Genomic DNA, 27,907 nt, shown 5'->3' with positions numbered 1-27,907 from the left:
TGTCTTGGGAATATTTTTTTGATTTTTTTAAGGTGATGTTTTTTGAATAATTACTTCATTGTTTTTCTGCTGTTAGGCCCAACCCGCGGCCTTGGGGTAAATTTTTATTGTTTTTTTTATTTATCGCCCATTTTATTTAGGAACCGTCCAATCGACCCTAAATTGCACTTTCTTGCTCAGAATGGGTGTACAAGGCCCATATTTTTTGCTCTGCAGATTTTTTTATTTTTTGGGTGGAAGTTTTCGCCGGCGATAATCTTCCCAGTCTTAGCGGTCTTTTGGGCGGCAATAGGGCGCTGGCGGCTGATAGGAAATTCTAGCCCTATATTCAGGGGGACAAAGATGTTGTGGTTACATCTGAGTGTTCTCCTAAATAATGGGAATGAAGTAACTGAAATAGGCATATCATATGATAGAAACATTTTTATACCATGAAAGATAGAGTTTGATTGGGAATGAAGTAATATCAGGGTTTGAACGTTGAATACTTGAACAAATAGCTTGCAAAAATTGAATGGCCTGCTGTGTGAAAACTTTGCCAACTTAATCAAAAACATCCATAATGTTGTACGTTTAGATAAGAGAATGGGTGTTGGGTACATTTGACAAAGTGTACACATTGCCCCGGAATTTGCAGTTGTAATGATTGCGAAACTGTCGCCATTCGCTGTCATTACACATGCAGTGCCTAAAATCTAAAGCCATTCCGGATTCCAGGCTTTTCCGCACTATCGATTTGTTTTCTGACGTCCAGGTTCGGGTATTACCGGATTTTGGGAAGTCAAAAAGTGTTTTGGAGAGTGGGGAGGTGGGGGGCGATTCCCACCGAAGAGCAGTTCGGGTGGCGGGGTCCCGCCGAGGAAGTCGTCGCTGGACGGACCCACGCTGAGGATGTTGTCGAGCGAGGGCCTCGCTGAGGAAGATGTTGTCTGACCGGCTCCGGAACTCCGGATTCTCAACGCTGCACCTGTACTACTATGACAGCAATGCCTGGAGTATGCACGTGAACAATTAAATGCGGAAATCCAGAAGTTGGTGTCTGTGATTTCCTGCTCCTCCACAGGGCGTGCTGTTGAACTTCCCTACAGCCGGCAATGATTAGAATCACTGAACTCACACAAATTTCCCCTTTTACGCTGGAATATTACTTTTTAAAACCCCCTGAAAAAGTTGAGCCTTGTTCAATGAGGTATAGCTGGGTTTTTAATGACATCCTGAGTTATAATTGCTACTGAACAACCATTCTGGCCCTGAAAAGCTAATTTTATACTTGTGGAATGTCAAATTTTTCCACTATGATAAACGTGCCATCATTTTTTTTTAATGTTTGTTTATAATATTTCAGTTTCTACCTTAATCCCATATGTATGTCCCAATATTTATTTTGCTCTCTGTAAAATAATTTAAAAAGTGAAGGAAAATCAGTGCATTTTACTTCCTGGTTTGATGTCTGTGAGAATTCTTCAATGTGATTCGCTGCTTAGCCAACTTGATGACCTCATTGCTGGACACGAGAGATCTCCTAGACTTGGTGTCAGATTAAAATTAACGTCAGGAGAGGTGAAATCGACGCCACAGAGATGGCTAGATCTTTGTGGGCAGCTTTCTTTAAGGTCAGCGACGAATGCCTTCACTTCGCTGCTGACCACAAAATCCGGGCCATTATGTTTTCTGCAGATGGAAGCAAGCTCTACCTAGTTTGGAATCATAATTCACCATAGTTTCATTTCAACTTTGTGCTTCACTGTTAAATTCTTGGCTTAATCGGTGTTCATTTGAAATCCTGAATTAGGAAATGACGGGAGACTTGCACTTTCAGTGAATTATGTTTTTGAATCTTTAGCTGTGTCTCTGTTCATTCACACCCTTCAGTATATTTCCATTAATTATACACTCCCATTCTTTATTTTTTGTTCCAAAATATATACCACATACTTATCCACATTAAATTGCATCTGCAACATGCTTGCCTAATTCTGCTAACATGTTTGTTTTTCTGAAGTTCTTACTGTCCTCTTCATTGTTTGCCAACACTCTTACTTTTGTGTTGTCAGCAAATTTTGAGATTGTGTTCCTTATACCAGACCAAATCATTTCTATACACAGAACAAAAATGGACCCATCATCAACTCCTGGGGTACACCATTTCCAACCCTTCTCCAATCCAATCAACACCCATTCACCTTAACTGGTCCCTGTCTGTCGACCAGCTCTCCATCCATTAATGCCATATGCCTGAATGTTTTTATAAAGACTCTTTTGAGACACTTCAAACACCTTCAGAAAATCCATTTACACTACACCTACAGCATTCCATTTGTCACTTCAAAAAAAAATCTATTAAATGTGATTTGCCTTCAACAAATCTATGTTGGCTTCCTAGATTAACTCATGCATTTCTAATACCTGTACTTACTAATTTGATCTTGAATTATAGATTCTTAAAAAAAAAAAGCCTATAGTAGATATTGGACTAATTGGTCTATAGTTACCAGTGTATCCTTTCTTCTTGAACAACATTGTTACATCAGTTATTCTCCAGTTCCATTGGAAAATTTGTACAGAGGTAGTCATGTCTTCAGCTGCCTCGGATCCACTCTCTAGAATTCCCTTCCTCCTTCTCTCCTTTAAGAACCTCCTTTAAAACTCACCTCTTTGACTAAACTTTCAGTCATCCCCTACTAATCCGCTCCTCCTTTGACTTGCTGTCCATTTGCCTCTGCAAAGCACTTTGAGATGTTTTTCTGTGTTAAAGATGCTGGATAAATACAAGTTATTTTGTTTGAGAAACCAAGTGTCATAAAAAAAGTTAACCTTGAGCACTATTTAGAATAAACCAAGGGAGCAAGGGTACAAATTGATAAAAGGAAAGCTTACGACTGATGTTAGGAAGCAAGTCTTCACACAGTGATTAATATCATGACTGAATAATGGGTAAAGATAATTTACATTGATATTTCTATCAAATTAAATTTTGTTAGCAAGATCATTCTTTTATTGCTTTTTATGAATCAAACGTAAGTAGAATCTCTCCGTCTAGGAGCTGTGGAATTTAATCCAAGCTCTTTCGCTTGTCTGCCAAGTTTTTAATGTTCTATTTGCTATCACAGCAATCACCATGAACTCTAATGATTGTAAGTGTAGATAAATAGCCCTTGCGTGACTTATCAAGTAAGAGTTGCTGTGTAGGGGAAATCTTGTCCAAATATTATTTGATTGTGACTTATTTATAAGTTTTGAGGCTTTGAAGCTATATTACTACTGCTGTTTTTGTTTTGTATTTTCAATCCACAATATGCTAAATTGCATTTTATATCTAAAGTGCGTGAGACTTCAAAAAGCATTAAAATTTGAAACTTTATTTACTCAAAACTTGGAACAAATTGGTGTTATTGGAATCTAAATATAAATACTAAGTGGCACAGTATACGTCGAAGTTTTGCTTCATAGTATTTGCCAATTGGTACAAATTTAGATTATTAATTCAAAGTTTGGACAGAGAAACTAAAAGTTTTAATTTGAGAAAATAATTCAAGGATGATTGCGTGGCAAACCTCTTTACATTCTGCGCTCAAGAAATGTTATTAGGTGCACATGATACTTTGTTTTTTTCTCCTCACTTTTCCATGCATCATCTTTTGTCACAATATTCATTTGGGTTTATGTATTTCATTATGTGAGGACTGTGGTAGCATTATCTTCCCCACCAAACTTGTTTTTTTCCCCAAAATAATATTGTAAAGCAGAAATGGGCTGTGCTTCCATAGAGTTCCCTTAGGTTTGTGCATGTGTGTGGATACAAATCATATGTGTTTTTGTGATTTGGATATCGTTCCATTCACACTCTAACCACCCCCTGCTGCCCCCTCCCACCCCCCACACAAACACACAAACCAAAGGTTCACACAAGGTTATGGCCCCACTGATTAATATTGAAACAATCATCCACTTTCCCCTAGCCATTATGAAAATTACTTCCTGACAGTATGAACTGCTGAATTCTGTTGTGTTCATACTCGGTTTGTCACAGCTCACAGCACGGGCATTAGGACCTTGCGGGAACTATTCACAGTTGCTGTCCTCCTGCTGGTTCATGCCGGTTTGAGGCTCCATTTTGGGTTGTTGTATAAAAGACATGGTTAAAGTTACTTTCCTCCTAGCTCAGTTTGTCAGTTATTTACACGTACACAACATAATTTGACGACGAGGATGACTCAAATTAACCTCCCTACCCCCCTGCTTTTCCTCTCCACACCCGGGGACCCTCCAATTCTGTGGCTGCGATGGATAAAAAGCTTTTCTATGTACATCATGGCGAGTGGGTTAGACGGCAACAATGTAACATTAGCTCGCCGCTGTGCACCGTGCAATACTTATCTACTGCCTTGGTAGAAATCTATCTATCTCTCCCTCTTAAATATATTCAATGACTTGGCCTCCACAGCCTTCTGTGCAGAGAATTCCACAGGTTCACCACTCTCTGAGTGAAAAGATTTCTCCTCATTTCGGTCCTAAATTTCCTACCCCGTATCCTGAGACTGTGACCCCTTGTTCTCGACTTCCCAGCCAAGGGAAACATCCTCCCTGCATTCAGTCTATCCAGTCAGAATTTTATACGTTTCAATGAGATCCCCTCTCATTCTTCTAAACTCAAGTGAATACAGGTCAAGTCGACTCAATCTCTCCTCATACGACAGTTCTGCCATTCCAGGAATCAGTCTGGTGAACCTTCGCTGCATTCTCTCTATGGCAAGTATATTCTTTCTTAGCTAAGGAGACCAAAACTGTATACAATACTCCAGGTGCCGTCTCACCAAGGCCCCGTATAACTGTAGTAAGACATCCTTGCTCCTGTACTCAAATCCTCTTGCAATGAAGGTCAACATACCATTTGCCTTCCTAACTGCTTGCTGCATCTGCATGTTTGCTTTCAATGACTGGTGTACAAGGGCACCCAGGTTCCTCTGTATATCGACACTTCCCAAACCATCACCATTTAAATAATACTTTGTCCTTATGTTTTTCCTACCAAAGTGGATAACTTCACATTTATCCACGTTATACTGCATCTGCCATGTGTTTTCCCACTCACTCAACCTATCTAAATTGCCTTGCAGTGTCTTTGCATCCTCCTCACAACTCACAATCCCAATAGTTTTGTCTCATCAGCAAACTTGGAATTATTACATTTGGTTCCCTCATCCAAAGCACTGATCCCTGTGGTACCCCACTAGTCACTGCTCACCACCCCAAAAAAGACCCGTTCATTCCTACACTCTGTTTCCTGTCAGTTAGCCAATTTTCAATCCACGCCAATACATTACCCCAATCCTATGTGCTTTAATTTTGCACACGAAACTCTTATGTGGGACTTTATCAAAGGCCTTCTGAAAATCCAAATACACTACATCCACTGGTTCTCCCTTATCTATTCTATCAATTACATCCTCAAAAAACTCCAGTAGGTTTGTCAAACATGATTTTCCTTTCATAAATCCATGTTGACTTTGTTTAATCCTGTAAATATTATCTAAGTATGCCGTTATCACATCCTTTATAATAGACTCCAGCATTTTCCCTACTACTGATGTCAGGCTAACCGGTCTGTAGTTCCCCGTTTTCTCCCTCCCTCCTTTTTTAAATAGCGGGGTTACATTTGCCACCCTCCAATCTGCGGGAACTGTTCCATAATCTATGTCATCTTCCAAAATTCTAATCAATGCATTGACTATTTCCATGGCTACCTCTTAGTGCTCTGGGATGCAGATCATCAGGCCCTGGGGATTTATCTGCCTTCAGTCTCATTAGTTTCGCCAGCACTATTTTCTTACTAATAATCTAATTCCTCTTGCTCCCTTGGTTCCCTAGCATTTCTGGGACGTTATTTGTATCCTCTTCCGTGAAGACAAAAACAAAGGATTTAATTGTTTTGCTATTTCCTTGTTCCCCATTACAAATTCTCCCATTTCTGTCTGTGAAGGACCAACATTTGTCTTCACTAATCTTTTTCTTTTTACGTACTTGTAGAAACTTTTGCAGTCGGATTTTATGTTCCTTGCAAGTTTACTCTCATAGGGCCCAACTTTGCTCAACCCCTTTTTTCGGCGCACTTACCTTAAGTGCGCCGACTTTGCGCGCCGGAAAAAAGGGGCCCCATCCTGGCCACTCTTGCGAGTCCCCTGAGTCCCGGCGTGGCGTGCATTCTGAAGTGGGAGGTGGAGCAACAGGTCAGTGCCGAAAACAGTGCCGGCACCTGCGCGCATGTGCAGTGAAGTCTGCGCGCATGCTCCTGCCCTCCCTGTGGGCTGTGAGCAGGACCCGATGCTCGCAGCCCCTAACCCCGGCCGAAGGGACGCCCCGATCTCGCCGCACCCTATCCCCGGTCGAGTGGCCTCCTGCATCGGCTGGCTGGCCCGCTGAATTCCCGGGCAGGTAGGACTTGGGTTTTATTTTTTAGTTATTGGCTGTGCTTGAGAGTTTTGATTGGGGCGGTGGGGGAGGGTGGGAGGAGGAGGAGGCTTGTTTGGGGGGGCAGGAGAGAAAAAGTGTGTTTTGTATACCAGCATCTCTCTCACTCTGGCTACCCCCCCCCCCCCCCCCGTGACATCACGGTAGGATTTACTTCACTTCATTTTTATTAGTATTTTAATTGAGCTTTTCCTTGCAATGTTTGTTGCTTGGTTGTTGAGGTCCTCTCCAGTTCCCTTCCCTCCCCTATCTCTGCCGAATGTGTGCTGCTTTTTCTTCACTGCCCGCAAGGTTTTTCAGTGCTGGCCACATACGCTAAGCTAAGTCGATTTGGAGTAAGTTGTTGCTGGCCAAAGTTGCATAAATGGCCAAAACTGGTGTAAGTGTCTGGGAACGCCCCTTTTTGAAAAAAAAATGACCTAAAAAAAATCGTACCTAACTGACTTTGGAGCAAATTTTGGAGGGAAAATGGCATTTTTTAACTTACATAGAAACATAGAAAATAGGTGCAGGAGTAGGCCATCCAGCCCTTCGAGCCTGCACCACCATTCAATAAGATCATGGTTGATCATTCCTCCAGTATCCCGTTCCTGCTTTCTCTCCATACCCCTTGATCCCTTTAGTCGCAAGGGCCATATCTAACTCCCTCTGGAATATATCCAGTCAACTGCCATCAACAAGTCTCTGCAGTAGGGAATTCCACAGGTTAACAACTATCTGAGTGAAGAAGTTCCTCCTCATCTCAGTCCTAAATGGCTTACCCCTTATCCTTATACTGTGTCCCCTGGTTCTGGACTTCCCCAACATCGGGAACATTCTTCCCGCATCTAACCTGTCCAGTCCCGTCAGAATTTTATATGTTTCTATGAGATCCCCTCTCATCCTTCTAAACTCCAGTGAATACAGGCCCAGTCGATCCAGTCTCTCCTCATATGTCAGTCCTGCCATCCCGGGAATCAGTCTGGTGAACCTTCGCTGCACTCCCTCAATAGCAAGAACATCCTTCCTCAGATTAGGAGATCAAAACTGAACACAATATTCCAGGTGGGGCCTCACCAAGGCCCTGTACAACTGCAGTAAGACTTTCCTGCTCCTATACTCAAATACCCTTGCTATGAAGGCCAACATACCATTTGCCTTCTTCACCACCTGCTGTACCTGCATGCCAACCTTCAATGACTGATGAACCATGACACCCAGGTCTCGCTGCACATCCCCTTTTCCTAATCTGCCACCATTCAGATAATACTCTGTCTTCGTGTTTTTGCCCCCAAAGTGGATAACCTCACATTTATCCACATTATACTGCTTCTGCCATGTATTTGCCCACTCGCCTAACCTATCCAAATCACCCTGCAACCTCTTAGCATCCTCCTCACAGCTCACACCGCCACCCAGTTTAATGTCATCTGCAAACTTGGAGATAATACACTCAATTCCATCATCTAAATCATTAATATATATTGTAAAGAGCTGGGGTCCCAGCACTGAGCCCTGCGGCACTCCACTAGTCACTGCCTGCCATTCTGAAAAGGACCGTTATTCCCGACTCATACTTCCTGTCTGCCAACCAGTTCTCTATCCACGTCAGTACATCACCCCCAATACCATGTGCTTTGATTTTGCACACCAATCTCTTGTATGGGACCTCGTCAAAAGCCTTTTGAAAGTCCAAATACACCACGTCCACTGGTTCTCCCCTGTCCACTCTACTAGTTACATCCTCAAAATATTCCAGAAGATTTGTCAAGCATGATTTCCCCTTCATAAATCCATGCTGACTTGGACCAATCCTATCACTGCTTTCCAAATGTGCTGCTATTTCATGATTAATGATTGATTCCAACATTTTCCCCACTACTGATGTCAGGCTAACTGGTCTATAATTACCCGTTTTCTCTCTCGCTCATTTTTTAACAAGTGGTGTTACATTAGCAACCCTCCAATCCATAGGAACTGGTCCAGAGTCGATAGACTGTTGGAAAATTATCACCAATGCATACACAATTTCTAGGGTCACTTCCTTAAGTACTCTGGGATGTAGACTATCAGGCCCTGGGGATTTATCGGCCTTCAATCCTCTCAATTTCCCGAACACAATTTCCCGCCTAATAAGGATATCCTTCAGTTTCCTCCTTCTCACGAGACCTTCAGTGCCCTAGTACATCCGGAAGGTTATTTGTGTCTTCTTTTGTGAAGACAGAACTAAAGTACTTGTTCAATTGGCCTCCCATTTCTTTGTTCCCTATTATAAATTCACCCGAATCCGACTGCAAGGGACCTACGTTTGTCTTCACTAATCTTTTTCTCTTCACATATCTATAGAAGCTTTTGCAGTCATTTTTTATGTTTCCGGCAAGCTTCCTCTCATACTCTCTTTTTTTTTTTCCCCTCTTAATTAAACCCTTTGTCCTCCTCTGCTGTATTCTAAATTTCTCCCAGTCCTCCGGCTTGCTACTTTTTCTGGCTATTTTGTATGCCTCTTCCTTGGATTTAACACTATCCTTAATTTCCCTTGTTAGCCACGGTTGAGCAACCTTCCCCGTTTTATTTTTACTCCAGACAGCGATGTACAATTGTTGAAATTCATCCATATGATCTTTAAAGGTTTGCCATTGCCTATCCACCATCAACCCGTTAAGTATCATATGCTAGTCTAATCTAGCCAATTCGCACCTCATACCATCAAAGTTACCTTTCCTTAAGTTCAGGACCCTAGTTTCTGAATTAACTTTGTCACTCTCCATCTTAATAAAGAATTCTACCATATTATGGTCACTCCTCCCCAACGGGCCTCTCACAACAAGATTGTTAATTCGTCTCTTCTCATTACACATTACCCAGTCTAGGATGGCCAGCTCTCTGGTTGGTTCCTCGACATATTGGTCTAGAAAACCATCCCTAATACACTCCAGGAAATCCTCCTCCACCGCATTGCTACCAGTTAGGTTAGCCCAATCAATATGTAGATTAAAGTCACCCATGATTACTGCTGTACTTTTATTGCATACATCCCTTATTTCTTGTTTGATGCTGTCCCCAACCTCACTACTACTATTTGGTGGCCTGTACACAACTCCCACTAGCGTTTTCTGCCCTTTGGTATTCCGTAGCTCCACCCATACCAATTCCACATCATCCAAGCTAATGTCCTTCCTTACAATTGCATTAATTTCCTCTTTAACCAGCAATGCCACCCCGCCTCCTTTTCCTTTCTGTCTATCCTTCCCAACTGCTGAATATCCTTGGATGTTGAGTTCCCAGCCTTGGTCACCCTGGAGCCATGTCTCTGTGATGCCAATCACATCATATCAGTTAACTGCTATCTGCGCAGTTAATTCGTCCACCTTATTCCGAATACTCCTCGCATTGAGGCACAGAGCCTTCAGGCTTGTCTTTTTAACACACTTTGACCCTTTAGAATTTTGCTGTAAAGTGGCCCTTTTTGTTCTTTGCCTTGGGTTTCTCTGTCCTCCACTTTTACTATTCTCCTTTCTATCTTTTGCTTCTGTCTCCATTTTATTCCCCTCTGTCTCCCTGCATAGGTTCCCATCCCCCTGCCATATTAGTTTAACTCCTCCCCAACAGCACTAGTAAACACTCCCCCTCAGACATTGGTTCCGGCCCTGCCCAGGTGCAGACTCACCGTTTTGTACTGATCCCACCTCCCCCAGAACCGGTTCCAATGTCCCAGGAATTTGAATCCCTCCCTTCTGCACCATTGCTCAAGCCACGTATTCATCTGAGCTATCCTGCGATTCCTACTCTGACTAGCACGTGGCACTGGTAGCAATCCTGCGATTACTACTTTTGAGGTCCTACTTTTTAATTTAACTCCTAGCTCCCTAAATTCGTCTCGCAGGACCTCCTCCTGTTTTTTTTAACCTATATCGTTGGTACCTATATGCACCATGCCAGAAAAAACAACTTATTCCAAAAAAAATTGATGCAAGTCATGGCCAAAGTTGGGCCCATACTCTCTTTTTTTGCCCTCTTAATCAATCTCTTGGTCCTTTTTTGCTGAATTCTAAACTGCTCTCAATCTTCAGGCTTGCTAATTTTTTCTGGCAGCTTTGTATAACTCCCCTTTGGATCTAATACTATCCTTAATTTCTTTTGTTAGCCATAGTTGGGGCACTTTTCCTTTTGTGTTTCTACGCCAGAAAGGAACGTATAACTATTGCAATTCATGCATTCGTTCCTTAAATGTTAGCTATTACCTATCCAAAGTCATCCCTCAATCTTCACAAGGTTTGGAGTGACAACAAAATTCTGCCATCGTCTCCGTGTGTCAAACCGGTCACACAGCGACTTCGCTGTCTCCCATTTGCGGTTCGCGACCAATTATCCGCAGATTTAACGCGACTCAAATCTCAGGGAATCATTGAGAGCATCGACTCCTCGCCCTGGATCTTGAACTTAGCCATTGGTTGGTGAAAAATAGGGAGATCCGCCTGTGCATCGACCTGAGAGAGGTCAACAAGGCCATCATCCCCGACAAGTACTCTCTTCCTACCATCGACGAACTGTCTTCAGAATTCAACGGCTCAATAGTCTTTACGAAACTCGACATGCGCCGTGTTACCTGCAAATACCCCTAACAGAGGACAGCAAACTGCTCACGGCATTCTATATTAACGACGTGGAAGAAGGGACTGAGTGTAACGTAAGCAAGTTTGCTGACGATACGATGATGGGAGGAAAAGCAATGTGTGAGGAGGACACACAAAATTTGCAAAAGGACATAGACAGGCTAAGTGAGTGGGCAAACATTTGGCAGATGGAATATGATGTCGGAAAGTGTGAGGTCATGCACTTTGGCAGAAAAAAATCAAAGAGCAAGTTATTATTTAAATGGAGAAAGATTGCAAAGTGCTGCAATACAGCGGGACCTGGGGGTACTTGTGCATGAAACACAAAAAGATAGTATGCAAGTGATCAGAAAGGCCAATGGTATCTTGGCTTTTATGGCAAAGGGGATGGAGTATAAAAGCAGGGAAGTCTTGCTACAGCTATACAGGGTATTGGTGAGGCCACACCTTGAATACTGCATGCAGTTTTGATTTCTACATTTACGAAAGGATATACTTGCTTTGGAGGCAGTTTAGAGAAGGTTCACTAGGTTGTTTCTGGGGATGAGGAGGTTGACTTATGAGGAAAGATTGAGTAGGTTGGGCCTCTACTCATTGGAATTCAGAAGAATGAGTGGTGATCTTATCGAAACGTATAAGATTATGAGGGGGCTTGACAAGGTGGATGCGGAGAGGATCTTTCCACTGATGGGGAAGACTAGAACTAGAGGGCATGATCTTAGAATAAGGGGCCGCCCATTTAAAACAGATGACGAGAAAATTCTTCTCCCAGAGGGTTGTAAATCTGTGGAATTCGCTGCCTCAGACAGCTGTGGATGCTGGGACATTGAATAAATTTAAGACAGAAATAGAGAGTTTCTTAAACGATAAGGGGTTATGGGGAACGGGCGGGGAAGTGGAGCTGAGTCCATGATCAGATCTGCCATGATCTTATTGAATGGCGGAGCAGGCTCGAGGGGCCGTATGGCCTACTCCTGTTCCTATTTCATATGTTCTTATTCACGACGCAAGATGGTCTGTATCAGTATCGACGCATGCCCTACGGACTATCTTCTGCACCAAGTGCATTTCAGAAGATTGTCACTACTATGCTAGCAGGCATAGAGGGAGCCCTCAATCTGCTTGACTATATCGTCGTCCATGGACGGACAATGGAAGAACATGACCAGCGACTTCATACTGTTGTGGTTAAACTTGCATAACATTACACTTAATGCCGATAATTGTACATTTGCTGCTGGAGAAATAAACTTTCTGGGCTACAGAATCACAGCACAAGGTGTAACATTGACGCGATCCAACGAGTGCAGGAGGCTACCAACGTCAAAGAACTTTCATCATTCGTCGGCACTTGCAACTTCTATCTGAAGTTCGTCCCATACTACTTGAACATTGCCGAACCATTTCGCAAATTGCTGCACAAGGACATTCCTTGGGAATGGACAGATTCCCAGGCTCGGGCATTCACCACGATTAAGGAGAAAATCACATCCCCTCCTATCCTCGCGCACTTTGATCCAAATGCCACTACGTACATCACCACAGATGCATCAGGCACCGCCATGGGTGCTCTGCTCTCGCAATGAATTGACGGCCTGGAATGCCCAGTCGCCTTCGCCTCTCGCACGCTCTTGTCTGCAGAACGTAAATATTCTGCAGGGGAACGCGAAGCACTCGCTTGCATCTACGCATGTGAACGCTGGCACATCTACCTCTGTGGCAGGAAATTTACCCTCCGTATGGATCATCAAGCACTAACTACGTTACTCGCTACAACTGAATGTGGGCACAGGCCACTACGAATCAGCCAATGGTCAGATCGCCTTCATCAATATAACTTTGATGTACAGTACATCGCTGGCAGTCACAACTACGTAGCTGACATGCTCAGCTGCTCAACACATGTTTCGGATTCTGGTGCTGACTTATTCACAGATGACGACACATGGTCACGTCGATCATCACTCAGTCCATCAGAAACCTTGTCTCCTGCGACAAACTCAAAACCGAATCACAGTGATGCTACGCTCCAGCACATGAGCCACTTCCTCCAGACTGAGTGGCCTAAGCAAATTCTGGAAGAGCTGAAAACCTTCCACAGACTTCGTGATGAATTTTCCGTTTAGAATGATGGCTGCCTAGCTCGAGGTGATAGAGCAGTAATTCCCAAGTCACGTCAACAGCGCATTCTCTCATTGGCACAGATGGACACCCTGGCATTGTCCGCATGGAGTGGCGATGTCGAGATTCAGTATGGTGACCTGGGATTGACACTCTCATCGAGGAGTTCGTCTAACACTGCGAAGCATGCAGTCTGAGCGAAAAGGCCACAAATATCCAACCAGCGCCAATGAAGTCCATTCCATGGCCACAAAGACCATGACAACAACTTCGGTTGGATATCTTCAGTCCATTTGAAGCAGCTCCACAGCACCAGTGTTTCCTTGTTATAGTTCATGACCTGCATTCCAAATGGCCAGAAATTGCTACAGCAAGTTCAGTGACCTCATCAACGATCGTCATTATTCTTCAGCGTATGTTCACAAAGTGGAGCCTCTCAGAGATCATAATCACTGACTCTGGACCACAGTTTGTGTTGCGGATTTGCTCACTCGTCATGCTATCGAGCATCGCCTTACTGCTCAGCACAATCCTCAAAATAATGGAGGTGTTGAGCGATTTAACCGTGTCATCAAAGAGGGTTTGAAAGTCAACCTCACAGCAGGCCAAACATTCGACGAAGCGGTTCAAACCATTCTCCACACATACCGTTCGACAAAGCACTTGCTGACGGGGAAGACACCCGCTGAGCTTATGATTGGGCGGAATCTTTGCTGACGACTGGACATTTTCAAACCCGCAGCCAAACCTAGTGCGAAGAGACCAGCAGGATGGAACAGAGGCACCGTTCTGTTTCTGAACCAAAACCTAGAGCAAACACTGCAAGCTCCACGCCGGTCTCAGTGTATCAAAACATGACCTGGCTATCTCGAGGACTTTGTCTGTACATAAACTGTGGCTTTAAAAAGGGGGGAAATTTGTTGTGTTCATGATCTATTTGTTTGTTACAGCTCACTGGATGGGCATTAGGACCCTGCGGGAGCTATTCACAGTTGCTGTACTCACATTGGTTCATGCCGGTTTGAACTCCCTTTTGGGTAGTTGTATAAAGCACACGGTTTAAGTTACTTTTCTCCTGGCTCAGTTTGTCAGTTACTTACGCGTACACAACAAATTCCCATGTTGAGAACAGAAACTTGTGCTACCAGGACATTTTATTTTAAGCTTCTGTGTTGTCATTTGGTTTTTGCACACAAATCTAACTTTGGAAATGGTGCTAAATTGACACCTATTGACTTGCAGTACCGTTCTTGATACCTGAGTACTGAGGGGAAGCGAGAGGTAAGGAATTTTCTTTTTAATCATTCGTGGGACGTGGGCGTCGTTGGCAAGGCTAGCATTTATTGCCCATCCCTGTGGTTCAGTGCTGCACTCACTTAACTAGAAATATAGACCGGAATTTTACGAACCTCGGTAGTTCCATGGTGGGTGACATCCGGACCTCTCAAAATGAATTTCCCCTGAATGGGCTTGTTAATCCCACCCAGTGTGTTTCCCAGCCAATTAGAGGAAATGTTCCTCTGCATCATTATGGGGTGCTTTCTTATTCGTTGTTGGCGTAAAATAAGTACTCTCTGACTTTTCTTTGATAACATTGGGGAATTAAAGAAAATATACCCCCTTATATTTGGCTGTCACTTTATTCTGTGTTTTCTTTTTACATGGAATATCGAAGGAGATATTTTCAGCTTTGAGAATTCTGAAATATAGGTGCAGAAATAGCAAACTATTTTGTTCCACATAAATGTTTTCTGTGTGCGATTAAATAACACTGCCTTTTTGGCCTAAATTGGGGTTTCACTTTTTTAATTTTCATTAAAACAATTTCCAAAACCAACTAGAAGTAATTATTGAAGGAGTCATTAAAAACAGGCACGATTGTCGTAAGGGACATGCCCAACTCCAGTGCGTTGCTGATATGCAAATATTGCAATAGTATTAACTGGATTTATTCATGCTTCTTACTTCTTACTTTGTAAAGATGCAGAATGTCACAGTAGATATCTTCAGAAATGGAGTCCAACTTGATGAAGGGACTTTTCAAATGCAGAAAACCAGTTTTTTTTCTTGGTCAAACGGGGCATCGTAGAAGTAGCTCTTATGGTAAGCTTTTTTGAACAAAGGACTGGTGCAGTTCTGAGAGTTAACATAGTTTGGCTATGCTACTGATGCCACGTCAATAAACATTTCCACAATTTCCTATGATTTTCAGGATTGGTCACAATCTGAGCAGTGGCAATAAGTAATTCTGGAAATTCTAATAGCTGAAGACGACTTAGGGGCCAATTTTCCACATAGCCGATTTGTGGTGTAATTGTAGAGGTAGGTCCGAATTTTAGTGGCTGAGTGCGCCAAAAAAAAGTTGCAAGTTTCACCGGAATAAACTTTCATTTTGGAGCGGAGCAGATTATCCTTAAGCTCTGTGGGTGGAGCTTAAGGTTTGCTCTGAAAAATTGAGGTTGCCAGGGTAACAAGGGGCACACTGAAGGGTTGAGGCTGCAAAGTGAAACATACAAGATGCAGCAACACATAAGTAATTGTAGAGCCCCAGTGCCGCTGCTATCCTGGGCCGAATGGCCCCCCGGTGCTGCTGCTATCCCGGGCCATATGGCCCCCCTGGTCCAGGAGCCGGTGACACTCCTATCCCGAGCCGATAGGCCCCCTGCTCCCGGTGCTGTGTCTTCTTCCCTCTCTCCAAAACCTAACTTAGCTCCACTAAAGCAATGGCGTCTTCTCTGCACCAATTTTCTCTTCTCTGTGCCGATTTTCTCAAGTTCAGGTAAGGGTTTTCAGAACGGTGCACTGCACCGTTTTTGAAAAAATCATAGTTGGCCAAACTCGCTTAAATGGCCAGAAATGGCGCTGCCAGCAGTCGGCATCCCCAGTGACGACAAAAAATCAGGAACTAAAAAATCGCCATAAGTAGTTTACCATGGCGCAGAAACTTGCAGATTTTAGTTTGCTCCAAAAAAAACTGCGGACGCCAAAAAAACGGCACAGAATGGTGGCGAAAACTCAGCCCATTGTTCTGAAACCTTTTGAAGTTCATTATCAATTGGCCATCCAGAATTGACCATTGATGACCTTGCATCTCAGATTGAAGGACAGATATAGCATACAGAACTTCAAAATTTGTCAGGCACTTGAAAAGATATACTTACCTATTCAGTATTTGCGTCACCCAGTTATGGATACCATTTAGCACTGAGGAAGGTTTCTGCACTTCAACCATACAACATTCAGTGCAAATCATTTGTTCGATAATATCATGTTAATGACAACAACTCTTTGGGCCATAACCTTTCAGCTCTCTTCACTTGACTGAGGTATTTAATGACCCAGATTTTGCAGTGGTAATGATGGTAAAACTGTCAGCGTTTGCCGTCATTACCCCTCTGAAACTGACGACAACTTCAGGATTTAATGCATGCGCAGATAAATGCGGAACTCCAGAAGTTGCGGTCATCATTCCTATTTTGCCACAGGTTGTGCTGTGGAACACCCCAGAGTCAGCAATCAATTTAAATCACACTGAAGGATGAAAACGTCCGCTATTAGGCTGGAATATCATTGTTTAAACACCCCCACCCCTCCCACCCCACCTTGAATAAGTGCCGCCTGGGTTTTTAAACAACATACTGACTGCTGAACAACCGTTCTGGCCCTGATAAACTAAATTTAGATTTGTGGAATGTCAAATTTTTCCATTAATATATTTAAGAATTGCATGATTATTAAAATACATATTTTTTAAGTTTGTTATTATTTCAGCTTCTACCTTTATCCTATGTGTATGTCCCAATCTTTATTTTGTTCTCTAAAATTTATAAAAAGTAAATTAGAATCTGTGCATTTTACTTCCTGGTTTGCTGTCTGAGAATTCTTCAGTATGATTGGTTGCTCAGCCTGCTTGGTGTCATCACTGTTGCTGCAGGTTAGAGATTCGCTTGATTGGGTGCCAAATTCAAACAAAGATTGGGAGAGCCGAAATTCACGCCACAGAGATTGCTAGATCTTTGTGGGTAGATTTCTTCGAGATCAGTGGCGAGTGCCGTCATTTTGCCGTTGACCGCAAATTCCGGGCCAATGAATTGAGCAGCATTACACAGCTCAACAGTTCTCAATATGGCACCTGCATGGGCTGACGCTACTGTTACCTGATACGTTTTATGCAGTTTGTCCAAGCCCTGGCTTCTACCTGATTTAGTTGTTTTGCTCTGGAAACTCCCTGTCCCAGGCTGCTGGTGGAATTTCCTGAAATTGCTATAGGTTTTGCTAGGTCTAGTTAAGCGGCAGGAAGTTGTGTCAGGGAGTGAAAGAGAATGATGTATTTTTCCCACCAATTTTCTCTCCTCTCCTGAAGACTGCTGGCTTTTGTTTATTGGGTGATAGTTTAACGTGGGCTGCCAGCCCTCAAGTATCTCGCCTCTCCCCTTTCCCCTTCCATCACTCCCTCTCCTCCGACACCCGCTTTCCTCTATCTTTCCCCCATCTTTTTTATTTCTTTCTTTCATTCTCTCTTCCTCTCACCTTCCTTTCCATCCATTATTAATAAAAGATACCATGTACCAAGTAGTTTATTAACTACTAATCTGCCATGTGCGATGAGAAATGCTTGTGTTGAAGTACCTGTTGTGATGCTATTTAGATTGAACATACCAATTAACCTTATCGTGCATCTACATCATCAATGTGCTGAGCACATCTGCAGTGTGGAAATATAAATAGAAAGTTTAACTGTATAACATACCAAAATAAATTGCAGGCAATTAAATACATGGCACTATTTCAATCTCTGGACACTGTTGATATTGATGAGCAATTTTGACCTATGCTACTGTGGTATACAGTGGCGTCGGAATGGCGGGATTCAATTGCAGCCCTTTATAAATTAGTGCCAGCTATCTCTGATATCCTATATTTTATTGAATGATAATTACATGACTCAGATTTAGCAGTAGACTTGCTCTTTCTTTACTAATTATGACCCTTGTTCCTGATTATAGTTTACACTTTCTTTTTAAACATGGTTATATCAAACCTAGGCAGCCCATAAAAGAAACAAACATCTGACTGCAGCCTTTTAATACACTGAGTAACTGAGCTCCATACAGTTTGTGTTTGGTGGGTCATAAACAAAATTGGTTTACTGTTGCGTACTGGAAGTAAATAGTTCTGTTAGGAATTTTTTTCTGTTATCTAATTAAATTAAATGCCTTGTTAATATTCCAAACTAATTTAGTTCGCTTTCTACCATTCTGGTAGTCACATCATACATCAATAAAGGTGTTGCTGGCTAATCATAGCAATCAGTCTCCAGTATTGCCAACCCCAACGCCTCATAAATCAGGAGACAAACTCTTAAAAATCATTTGGTATAGAAATCCTGAATTGCAATTTTTTTTTTTCCCAACATAATTCCTCGCTGACCTTTGCTTCTGGGCAGGAAGCTATTCCGCGGCCTTTGCTCCCGGACAGGAAGTGCATTCGGCCATCGCTAATCGATGGCCCTCGGAACCTGCCATTTTTTTTTGCGCATGCACAAATTGGTGTGTTTTTTCTCAAAAAACCCCCCGAGATTTAGACATTCCATCATGAGTAATGCTTTATTTCACTCCCAAATCGCAAGTTGGCAATACTGACAGGCATTGATTTCTTTTAAAAAAAAACAATTAAATTTGACTTGCCTTTAACAATTCTGTGCTGGCTGTCCTTGATTAACACACACATTTCTAAATAATCACTAATTTACTCTCCATTTAATAGATTCCATGTGTCGGCCCATGACTAACTGGTCTATAGTTACCTTGGTTATACTTCTCGAGTTAGGATTTTCATTGCCTGCCCTCCAGTCTCCGAGCACAATTTGTATACCTGAACAAAAGCACCGCTCCATAATGTTAAAATGGGTTTTCAATCTGGGTCAGTCACCCAATCTGCTCCATGCTGAACAGCAAGTGACAGATCATCTCAGGAATTGCAGCTAAAACACTAACTCTGATGCAACAATTGAAGGGGCGCTGCCAGGAATAATCACTAAAACTGAATAATTTGAAATTAAACCTGCACCACCGACAGAGGGAAAAAAATAACTGTACAGTTGGGGGGGGAAAAAATACAAACGCAGCAGAATTGGAAAATTGGAAGAAGACCAGAATTGTTCACCCGTGTTTATATACGAGTGCGGCCTGATGACGGCCGAGCTGAGCCCACAGACTCGGGTGTGGCAGAGCGAGGAGGAACCCAATGGGCGTTATGAAAACCCCTCTGAACCTGGTAAAACATTTTTCGCACATGCGCAAATCTCGTATTTTAAAATCTCGAGATTTAGGCATTCCATCGTGAGTGATGCTTTATTTCACTCTGAAATAGTGTCTCTTGCGATGGAATCGCGAGAGTTGGCAATACTGAATCGCTTATCAATTAGTCTACAACAGACCTTAACCTAGACCAGTGGTTTTTAACCGGTGTTCCGCAGCACATTGGTGTGCCGTGAACCCTTCACAGGTGTGCCGCCAAATTGTATAAAAGTATGGTGGATTTTAGCTGATTTCACAATGAAACACAAACCATTTAACTCAAACAAAAAGGGAGGGGGAGAGAGAGAGAGACAGATAGACACATATGTCATCTACCTATTTGTATGACACCACTGCTGTAGTAAACATTGCCAATATTGACAAATAACTATCTATTTATCTCTACTATTATCAAAAAAACTATGCTGTAGAGTTGTACAAGTAATAATGACAAGAGACAACACACACAAATAATTTAAATGTCCATACTCAGAACAAAATCCTGTGGCAAAATTTGTTTCCTTTGAGTACTCGACACCCCCCGCTTCCTTACTCCCTCCCATTACTGATAGAGAAGTGGGAGTGCCTACCATCAAATGAGACTGTGTGTGTGTGTATATTTACATTTGTGTGTGTATGTGCGTCTGTACCAAGGGCATAGCCGGTGGGGGGGGGGGGCACTTGGACCATGGCCACCGCCAATCCAAAATAATAGTGTTAAATTGTTCATGTGAAAAGCTTAAAATTTGATTATTAATTTGGATGAAAGAAATGAAAGACGAGTCTAACACATATGCAGTAAAAAGTGTAGTTTTTATAATAAAATGTCAAAAACTATTTAATTACATTTAACCACATTCTTATTTATATTTATTTTTGTTTATTGATCTGCAGCTTGATATGTGGCTGGGACTGGCGGCATCTTTGACACTTTGACCTGATATAGCGTCAATTGGTGGCTCCTTTGATGTATGCGGCATTCAATATGACCTGGCCTAGCCGCCCTAGCGGTAGCTTTGATTTTTAAGAGTTGGCTTTTAGCAAATATTTTGACCATAGTCAAAATTGAAACTTCCTGTTCAACTCTAGGTTTGTTTCTGTCTGGACTCTCTGGAGTTTGAAAATTGGAAGACTCAGTTCATGTCTGTCTGGAGTTTGGATCACTCAGACGAATAAAATTTGGCTCCCCCCCCCCCCATGGACAAATTCATCGTAAGAAAATGTAAAAATGAGCAAGGAGATATCAATGACAGTGTCACTACAAGCAGCGCTAGTAGGCCTACAACCAACGCCAGTCCAAGCGGTGCCAAACCAAATCCTTAAAAATCCAAAATTCATCGCTAGTATATGGAGGATTATTTGAGGTTCGGTTTTTCATAGACGGGAGAAGAAGAATGCCCCATTCCACTGTGTGTTGTGTGCGTCGAAAAACTGTCGAAATGGTTCCCAGTAAATTGAAACGTAATTTTACTACGAAACATGCAGATCTTGCAACAAAAGATCAGAGTTATTTTAGGAGATTGATGGCAACGCAATCAAAACAAGTGAAATATTTTGAAAAAAATGTTAAGGAGTCAGATAAGGTTCAAATTGCTTCTTACGAAGTTGCTGAATTAATAGCGCAGAAAATGAAGCCTCATACTACTATAGCTGAGTCACTTAATTTGCCTGCATGTCATAAAATTGTCAAAATAGTGCTTGGTGATGAAGCGGAACAAGAAAACGCTCGCAAAAAAACATAATCCAAATATATTATTCACCCATTGCTTTTTGCAAAGAGAAGTACTTGTTGCAAAGACATTACCGCTAGAATTAAAATCTGTGTTAGATCAAGTTGTTAATATTATAAATTATATAAAATCAAGAACTTTAAAAACTCGCTTGTTTAAACAGCTCTGCAAAGCTATGGATGCACAGCACGAATGTTTACTTTTGCATACAGAGGTAAGATGGCTTTCAAGGGGAAAAGTCTTATGTCGTGTATTTGAACTTAAAGAAGAATTGTCAGTATTTTTTGAAAGAGAAGGAAACAATACCTTTTGCAAATACCTTAAGAGTGAAATGCGGTGTGCATATTTGGCAGGTATATTTAATTGTCTTAACAGCATTACTATCAGTATGCAAGGACGAAATGAAAACATTCTCACCTCCATAGACAAGCTATTAGCTTTTCAGAAAAAAAATTCTATCTGGAAAAAGAGAGCAATAGAAAAAAATCTTGAAATGTTCCCTTTGATACCAAATCACAGTATTAAAAAGGTTGCTCCTATCGTAATAGAGCATTTGGCATCACTGGAAGACAACATCAAAAAATATTTTCCATCTTTGGATGTAGAGAAGTATGATTGGGTAAGAAATCCATTTTCTCCAATTAGTACATCAGATTTTGATTTTACATTGCAAAAAGAAGAATTTACTTCTATTTCTACAGACCGCGGTCTTAAAATGAAACATTCAGATATGTCTCTTGATGCGTTCTGGATTTCTATTAAAGAAGAATATCCCCTGCAATATCAAAAAAAACCATGATAATTCTGATGCAGTTTTCAACATCATATCTCTGCAAATTAGGATTCTCAACTCTTACATACATCAAATCCAACAAACGGGAAAAACTTAGCGAACTTGAACACGAAATGAGAGTCGCCTTATCGGTTATACGCCCTGATATTAGTGACATAACTAAAAAATGTCAGGCTCAAGTATCACATTAAAATACTAATTAATCTATAATTAATGTGAGGAATTATTATAGTTTATTATTTTATTGTTACTTTCAGAATAAAAAATAATTAACATACATGTGTACAATGTTGTATATCTTCATCTACTGTGATTAATAAAATGTTTTTAAAATTTTCTGAAACTTGCTTTTTTTTTAAACCTGTGTTCATCTTTTAATCCCTTCAAGTGTGCTGGCAAAAATTCTAGTATTCGAAAGTGTGCCGCGAACACAAAAAGGTTGAGAACCACTGACCTAAACTAGGCAAGGAAAATCCAAGTGATGGCAAGCTTTGGAAAGCATAAAGTTTCCTGTTCCTTCCAAGCATGCTACAATTGCCACTCGTCGTGTCTCAAATTACTCACAGAATCATAGAAATTTACAGCACGGAAGGAGGCCATTTCGGCCCATCATGTCCGCGCCGGCCGACCAAGAGCTATCCAGCCTAATCCCACTTTCCAGCTCTTGGTCCATAGCCCTGTAGGTTACGGCACTTTAAGTGCACATCCAAGTATTTTTTAAACGTGGTGAGTGTTTCTGCCAGGCTTAATGTGCCCCCACCTGATTTCCACTTTCCAGATAAATTACTGGATAGCGATCTAGAACACGAACCTGGGTGATTTTCTTATTTTCTTTCTTTAATCATAGCACCCTAATTGTTGCCCTGCTGTAACATGGCACAGCAGAGCCAGCCTGACACTTCTCGTCTGTGTGGCATTATATTTGGCCATTGAGCCATTTTGGATCTCCCCTTTTAGTTATTTTTGACACCACCCCTCAACCATTCGACCATAATGTATACATTATACGACATTAAAAATAGTTTGAGGTTTCTTGTCGTGAGCTTCTCTCTTCTTCTGCTCCTACCAATTCGTAAGTTGTTCATCTCACTTATGAGTAGATACTGTTTACCATTTCATAGGAAATGTTTTTATCCCATTATTGATCCATTTGTTGACTTTGTATTCTTTTACTTTCCAGGCTCTCAGTGGATTTGTGCTGGTGATTACAGCTGAAGGTTTAGTTTTTTATACATCTACCACCATCCAGGACTATCTAGGGTTTCACCAAGTAAGTTTGTTTTCTTTTTTGTTTCCATAAATGTGTATGGATTTCAAATATTAGGGAAATTAATGGGATTGAAGGCGGATAAATCCCCGGGGCCTGATAGTCTGCATCCCAGAGTACTTAAGGAAGTGGCCCTAGAAATAGTGGATGCATTGGTGATAATTTTTCAATAGTCTATCGATTATGGATCAGTTCCTATGGACTGGAGGGTAGCTAATGTATCACTACTTTTTAAAAAGGGAGGGAGAGAGAAAACGGGTAATTATAGACCGGTTAGCCTGACATCAGTAGTGGGGAAAATGTTGGAATCAATTATTAAGGATGAAATAGCAGCGCATTTGGAAAGCAGTGACAGGATCGGTCCAAGTCAGCATGGATTTATGAAAGGGAAATCATGCTTGACAAATCTTCTGGAATTTTTTGAGGATGTAACTAGTAGAGTAGACAAGGGATAACCAGTGGATGTGGTGTATTTGGACTTTCAAAAGGCTTTTGACAAGGACCCACACAAGAGATTGGTGTGCAAAATCACACATGGTATTGGGGGTAATGTACTGACATGGATAGAGAACTGGTTGGCAGACAGGAAGCAGAGAGTCGAGATAAACGGGTCCTTTTCAGAATGGCAGACAGTGACTAGTGGAGTGCCGCAAGGCTCAGTGCTGGGACCCCAGCTCTTTACAATATACATTAATGATTTAGATGAAGGAATTGAGTATAATATCTCCAAGTTTGCAGATGACACTAAACTGGGTGGCGGTGTGAGCTGTGAGGAGGACGCTAAGAGGCTGCAGGGTGACTTGGACAGGTTAGGTGAGTGGGCAAATGCATGGCAAATGCAGTATAATGTGGATAAATGTGAGGTTATCCACTTTGGGGGCAAAAACACGAAGGCAGAATATTATCTAAATGGCGGCAGATTAGGAAAAGGGGAGGTGCAATGAGACCTGGCTGTCATGGTTCATCAGTCATTGAAAGTTGGCATGCAGGTACAGCAGGCAGTGAAGAAGGCAAATGGTATGTTGGCCTTCATAGCCAGGGGATTGGAGAATAGGAGCAGGGAGGGCTTACTGCAGTCGGACAGGGCCTTGGTGAGGCCTCACCTGGAATATTGTGTTCAGTTTTGGTCTCCTAGTCTGAGGAAGGACGATCTTGCTATTGAGGGAGTGCAGCGAAGGTTCACCAGACTGATTCCAGGGATGGCTGGACTGACATATGAGGAGAGACTGGATCAACTAGGCCTGTATTCACTGGAGTTTAGAAGGATGAGAGGGGATCTCATAGAAACACATAAGATTCTAACGGGACTGGATAAGTTAGATGCGGGAAGAATGTTCCCGATGTTGGAGAAGTCCAGAACCAGGGGACACAGTCTCAGGATAAGGGGTAGGCCATTTAGGACTGAGATGAGGAGAAACTTCTTCACTCAGAGAGTTGTTAACCTGTGGAATTCCCTGCCGCAGAGAGTTGTTGATGCCAGTTGATGAGAATTGGGTGGCAGGGAGAATCCCTCAGAGTGCTGTAACGCTGCACATCCCGTGTAGCGTCCATATGCTGCACCATTATCAGAGACTCAGGAAAAGTTATCTGATCGACCTTAACTTGCACAGAATGAGTTCAGACATGTAAATGAAAAGTACTCCGTTGAAGAGAAGGTGTGATAGAGGAAGCGGCAATGAGTTCTGAAAGATGGTAAAGGCTAAATGGAGATTCCCTACAAGAATTTTTAGACCATTGCAGGCAGAACAGAGTTATTGACAGAATGTGAGTGCACAGATGGAATGAGCTTCTGTCAGAGTAAATAGGCGAAAATGAGAACACGTAATGCTCTGGCAGGTTGCAGTATGTGATAGTGAGAACAGCATGATCTCAAGTATAGAAGACGGAAAAAGATATATAATGGACTGCAAGGTCACTGAGGAGCATGTTATATCAGGGATGGGACTCCGCGATGGTGGACCTAAGAAAAAGTGCAAGCCTTACTGTGTGCCCTGCAAATAGTGCAACTCTCTCTCATTGAATGGCAGACTTCCTGCATTGGTGACCCTTACTTGTCGCATTACAATCGCCTGATGACAGGACCCGTAAACAGTCGCATCATATGTGGAGGGCAAGATATTCCTCATACAGCAGTACACCTGAAGGAGATTTGTCTTTTTCTCAGAGCACACCCCAGATAATGTAAAATGAGACACTGACCAAGCATGGGTGAACATTGTGACTGTATTTAATAGTGCAGCATGCCAAAGTGACAGAAGATGAAAACAATTGATTCCAACACATGTACAGTTGTTCCGAGACCAGTCAAGTGACATTGACAACGATCCATGTGAAACAACTTAATGAGGAGTAAAGTACATATCCACCACCAACACCCAACCCTCTACCCACGAACACCAACTCTCTTCACCACCCCCCCCCCCCCCCCGATGTGAGGCCCATCGTCCTCTTCATGGGTCCGCCTTCACCACAGCGATCCACACCCCTGCCCCTCACCACCTCTGCTCCATCACATTGTGCAGGAGGGCAGCCGGAACGCTGCTGACAGGTTCACCTTGGTGAGAAGGTAGGGGGTGTGATTGAAGGCACCGGCTCCTCTGGATCTGTCGGCCTCGATGGTGTGGGCTCGATTGCATGACATGGCCAGAAGCCATCGCTTGCCTCATTGCCTCAACAGAGTCGTGTTACACCCCACTGCACTAATGAGCTGCTCCATACTGGCAGTATGCTGTTGAGCAAAGGTGGTGATGGTGGCCGCTATCCCAGCCAGGTTCTGCAGCACATCTCTTATTCGACGCTCGTCCTCGACAGCTGGACCATTTCTTAAATCGCTGCGAGCTGTCCTCCATCCTCATTGGATTGTTGCTTGCGGCTTGGTGGATTTTCCGGCATGGCCTCTGCGCCTCCCAACACTTGTTCCTGCTTCGTCCGATTCAAATCCTAAGAAGTCGGACCCCAACACCGATGTTGGTCAGACAGGTGGCACATATGTCAGGAGACTGGAGTCCTCCTCTTCCATCTCGAAGACTGGCACTTCTCCCTCCTCTTCCTCCTGGTCTTCGTGACTCTGGGTGGCAGAGATGGGTGTGGTGGATATGGGAGGGGGTGGGGGGGGGGTAGGGGGGTGGAGGAAGGAGCAGGTGTGTTGGGCTGGTGACAATGTCTGGGTGGGAGACGTTGGTGACACACTCTGCCTTTGTGTGCCAGAGGTGGATGGGGTGCATTGGTCAGTGCTGTCCGAATCAACATCTGCAAGTAAAGGACAACATTTCAGTGTATAGCTGGGGGGGTGGGGTTGCTCAAGCTCTGACATGTGAGCCGCAACATTTCACATTCTTCAAGGAGTTCCATTGCTACATGAGCACACCATTAATGGCCGACACACTGTGTTAAAAGTCATTTGACTTAACATTGCATGATCTTTCATGACATGAGCGTGACGCAGACCGGAGTTTAGGAGAAGCTTACTATGCTCTAGCACGGGATCTGCATCACCCTTTGTGGTGGCACAGCGTTGGTCACCCACCAACGCCAAGGCACGCTACTCTAGGCTGCTCAACTCGATAACATCTGCTGGGCCCCTTCCTGTGGCACCCAAGCTTGATGCCTTGGATGTTCTTTTCTTCTGCAGAAAGAAACATTGCAGCCTTTGCCCCTTTTGCTCATGCAACACACCCACTCACACACAACTGGCTCAGAATCTTTTGGAGTTGCACAGGAATGGTCCAGTAAATGTTTATTCACTCTTGCTGACTGACACCACCACATTGTTCCATCGTTTCCGACACTGGTCTCCATTCCGCACAGTGTTGCCCACTGAGGACAGGGGCTCACTAATCTCACTCCAAATGCATCTATATTAGAGTGGTGGAGGCTTGCCACGACCATGCAGGATGAGGACTTTATACCAGCGCTCCACCTCACATACAAGCTTGTCCAGCTCGTCATATTAAACCAGGGAGCTCTGGGCTTGGCTCCATCAGACTTCTTGGAAGCATTTTTTGTACTCATTATTACTTTTCTTGATGGATGGCTGATGATGAATTTGTATCTCTCTCTCCAAAAGTGACCCCTCTCCAACTGGCAGGTGCAAATGAATGCACAACGTTTATGAGCTTGCGCATTTGTGCCATCAGCCCCAATTGCAGCAAAAGTGATGTAACCACCCAGAGGAAACGACAAAAAAAAACAAGTCTCGTGCAAGCGCGGTGCATGACCTCCGATGTTTGCCGAGTCGAGAGGCCTGCACCTAGCGCCCGCTGCTGCCACCGCCTGCTCACGCCCACCGACTTCCGCTACCGCCGACACAACCGTGGCGAAATTCGCGCCCGACTGGCCCCAGCGGCAGCGGGCGACAAAAAGGTACATTCCGCCCGGGGCCTGCTGAGAAATGGGCGGACCTTAGCTTTGACCAAGTTCAGGTCCTTAATGGTTTACAGAATTAGAATTTGGGTTTGTTAACTAACTGAATTTTCAATTCTGTTAGGGTTTTGTGTATTTTGGGGCTCTTATTTTTATTTTTCAGCTACACTAGTGAATACTCTCATGTTATTGTACAATGGGAGTTAAGAACCTGTTGAGTTATTTGGGTAGTGGGGTTGGATTCTGGTGGATAATTGGAGCAGGATGTGTAGACA

At 42.9% G+C, this 27,907-nt stretch overlaps 1 protein-coding gene across 1 annotated transcript in view; it reads left to right on the top strand.

Annotated features, from left to right (window-relative positions):
- The window catches only part of LOC139264468 (aryl hydrocarbon receptor-like), a 302,097-nt gene that overhangs the window by 182,720 nt on the left and 91,470 nt on the right, over window positions 1–27,907 (top strand). Inside the window, exon 4 of the mRNA XM_070881001.1 lies at window positions 23,184–23,273. Within this exon, the coding sequence (XP_070737102.1) occupies window positions 23,184–23,273 (90 nt within the window). The remainder of the gene's footprint in view (window positions 1–23,183; window positions 23,274–27,907) is intronic.

The sequence above is a fragment of the Pristiophorus japonicus genome, chromosome 5, assembly GCF_044704955.1.
Source record: "Pristiophorus japonicus isolate sPriJap1 chromosome 5, sPriJap1.hap1, whole genome shotgun sequence".
Taxonomy (NCBI): Eukaryota; Metazoa; Chordata; class Chondrichthyes; family Pristiophoridae; genus Pristiophorus; species Pristiophorus japonicus.
This window is presented reverse-complemented; position numbering and strand designations above follow the sequence as displayed.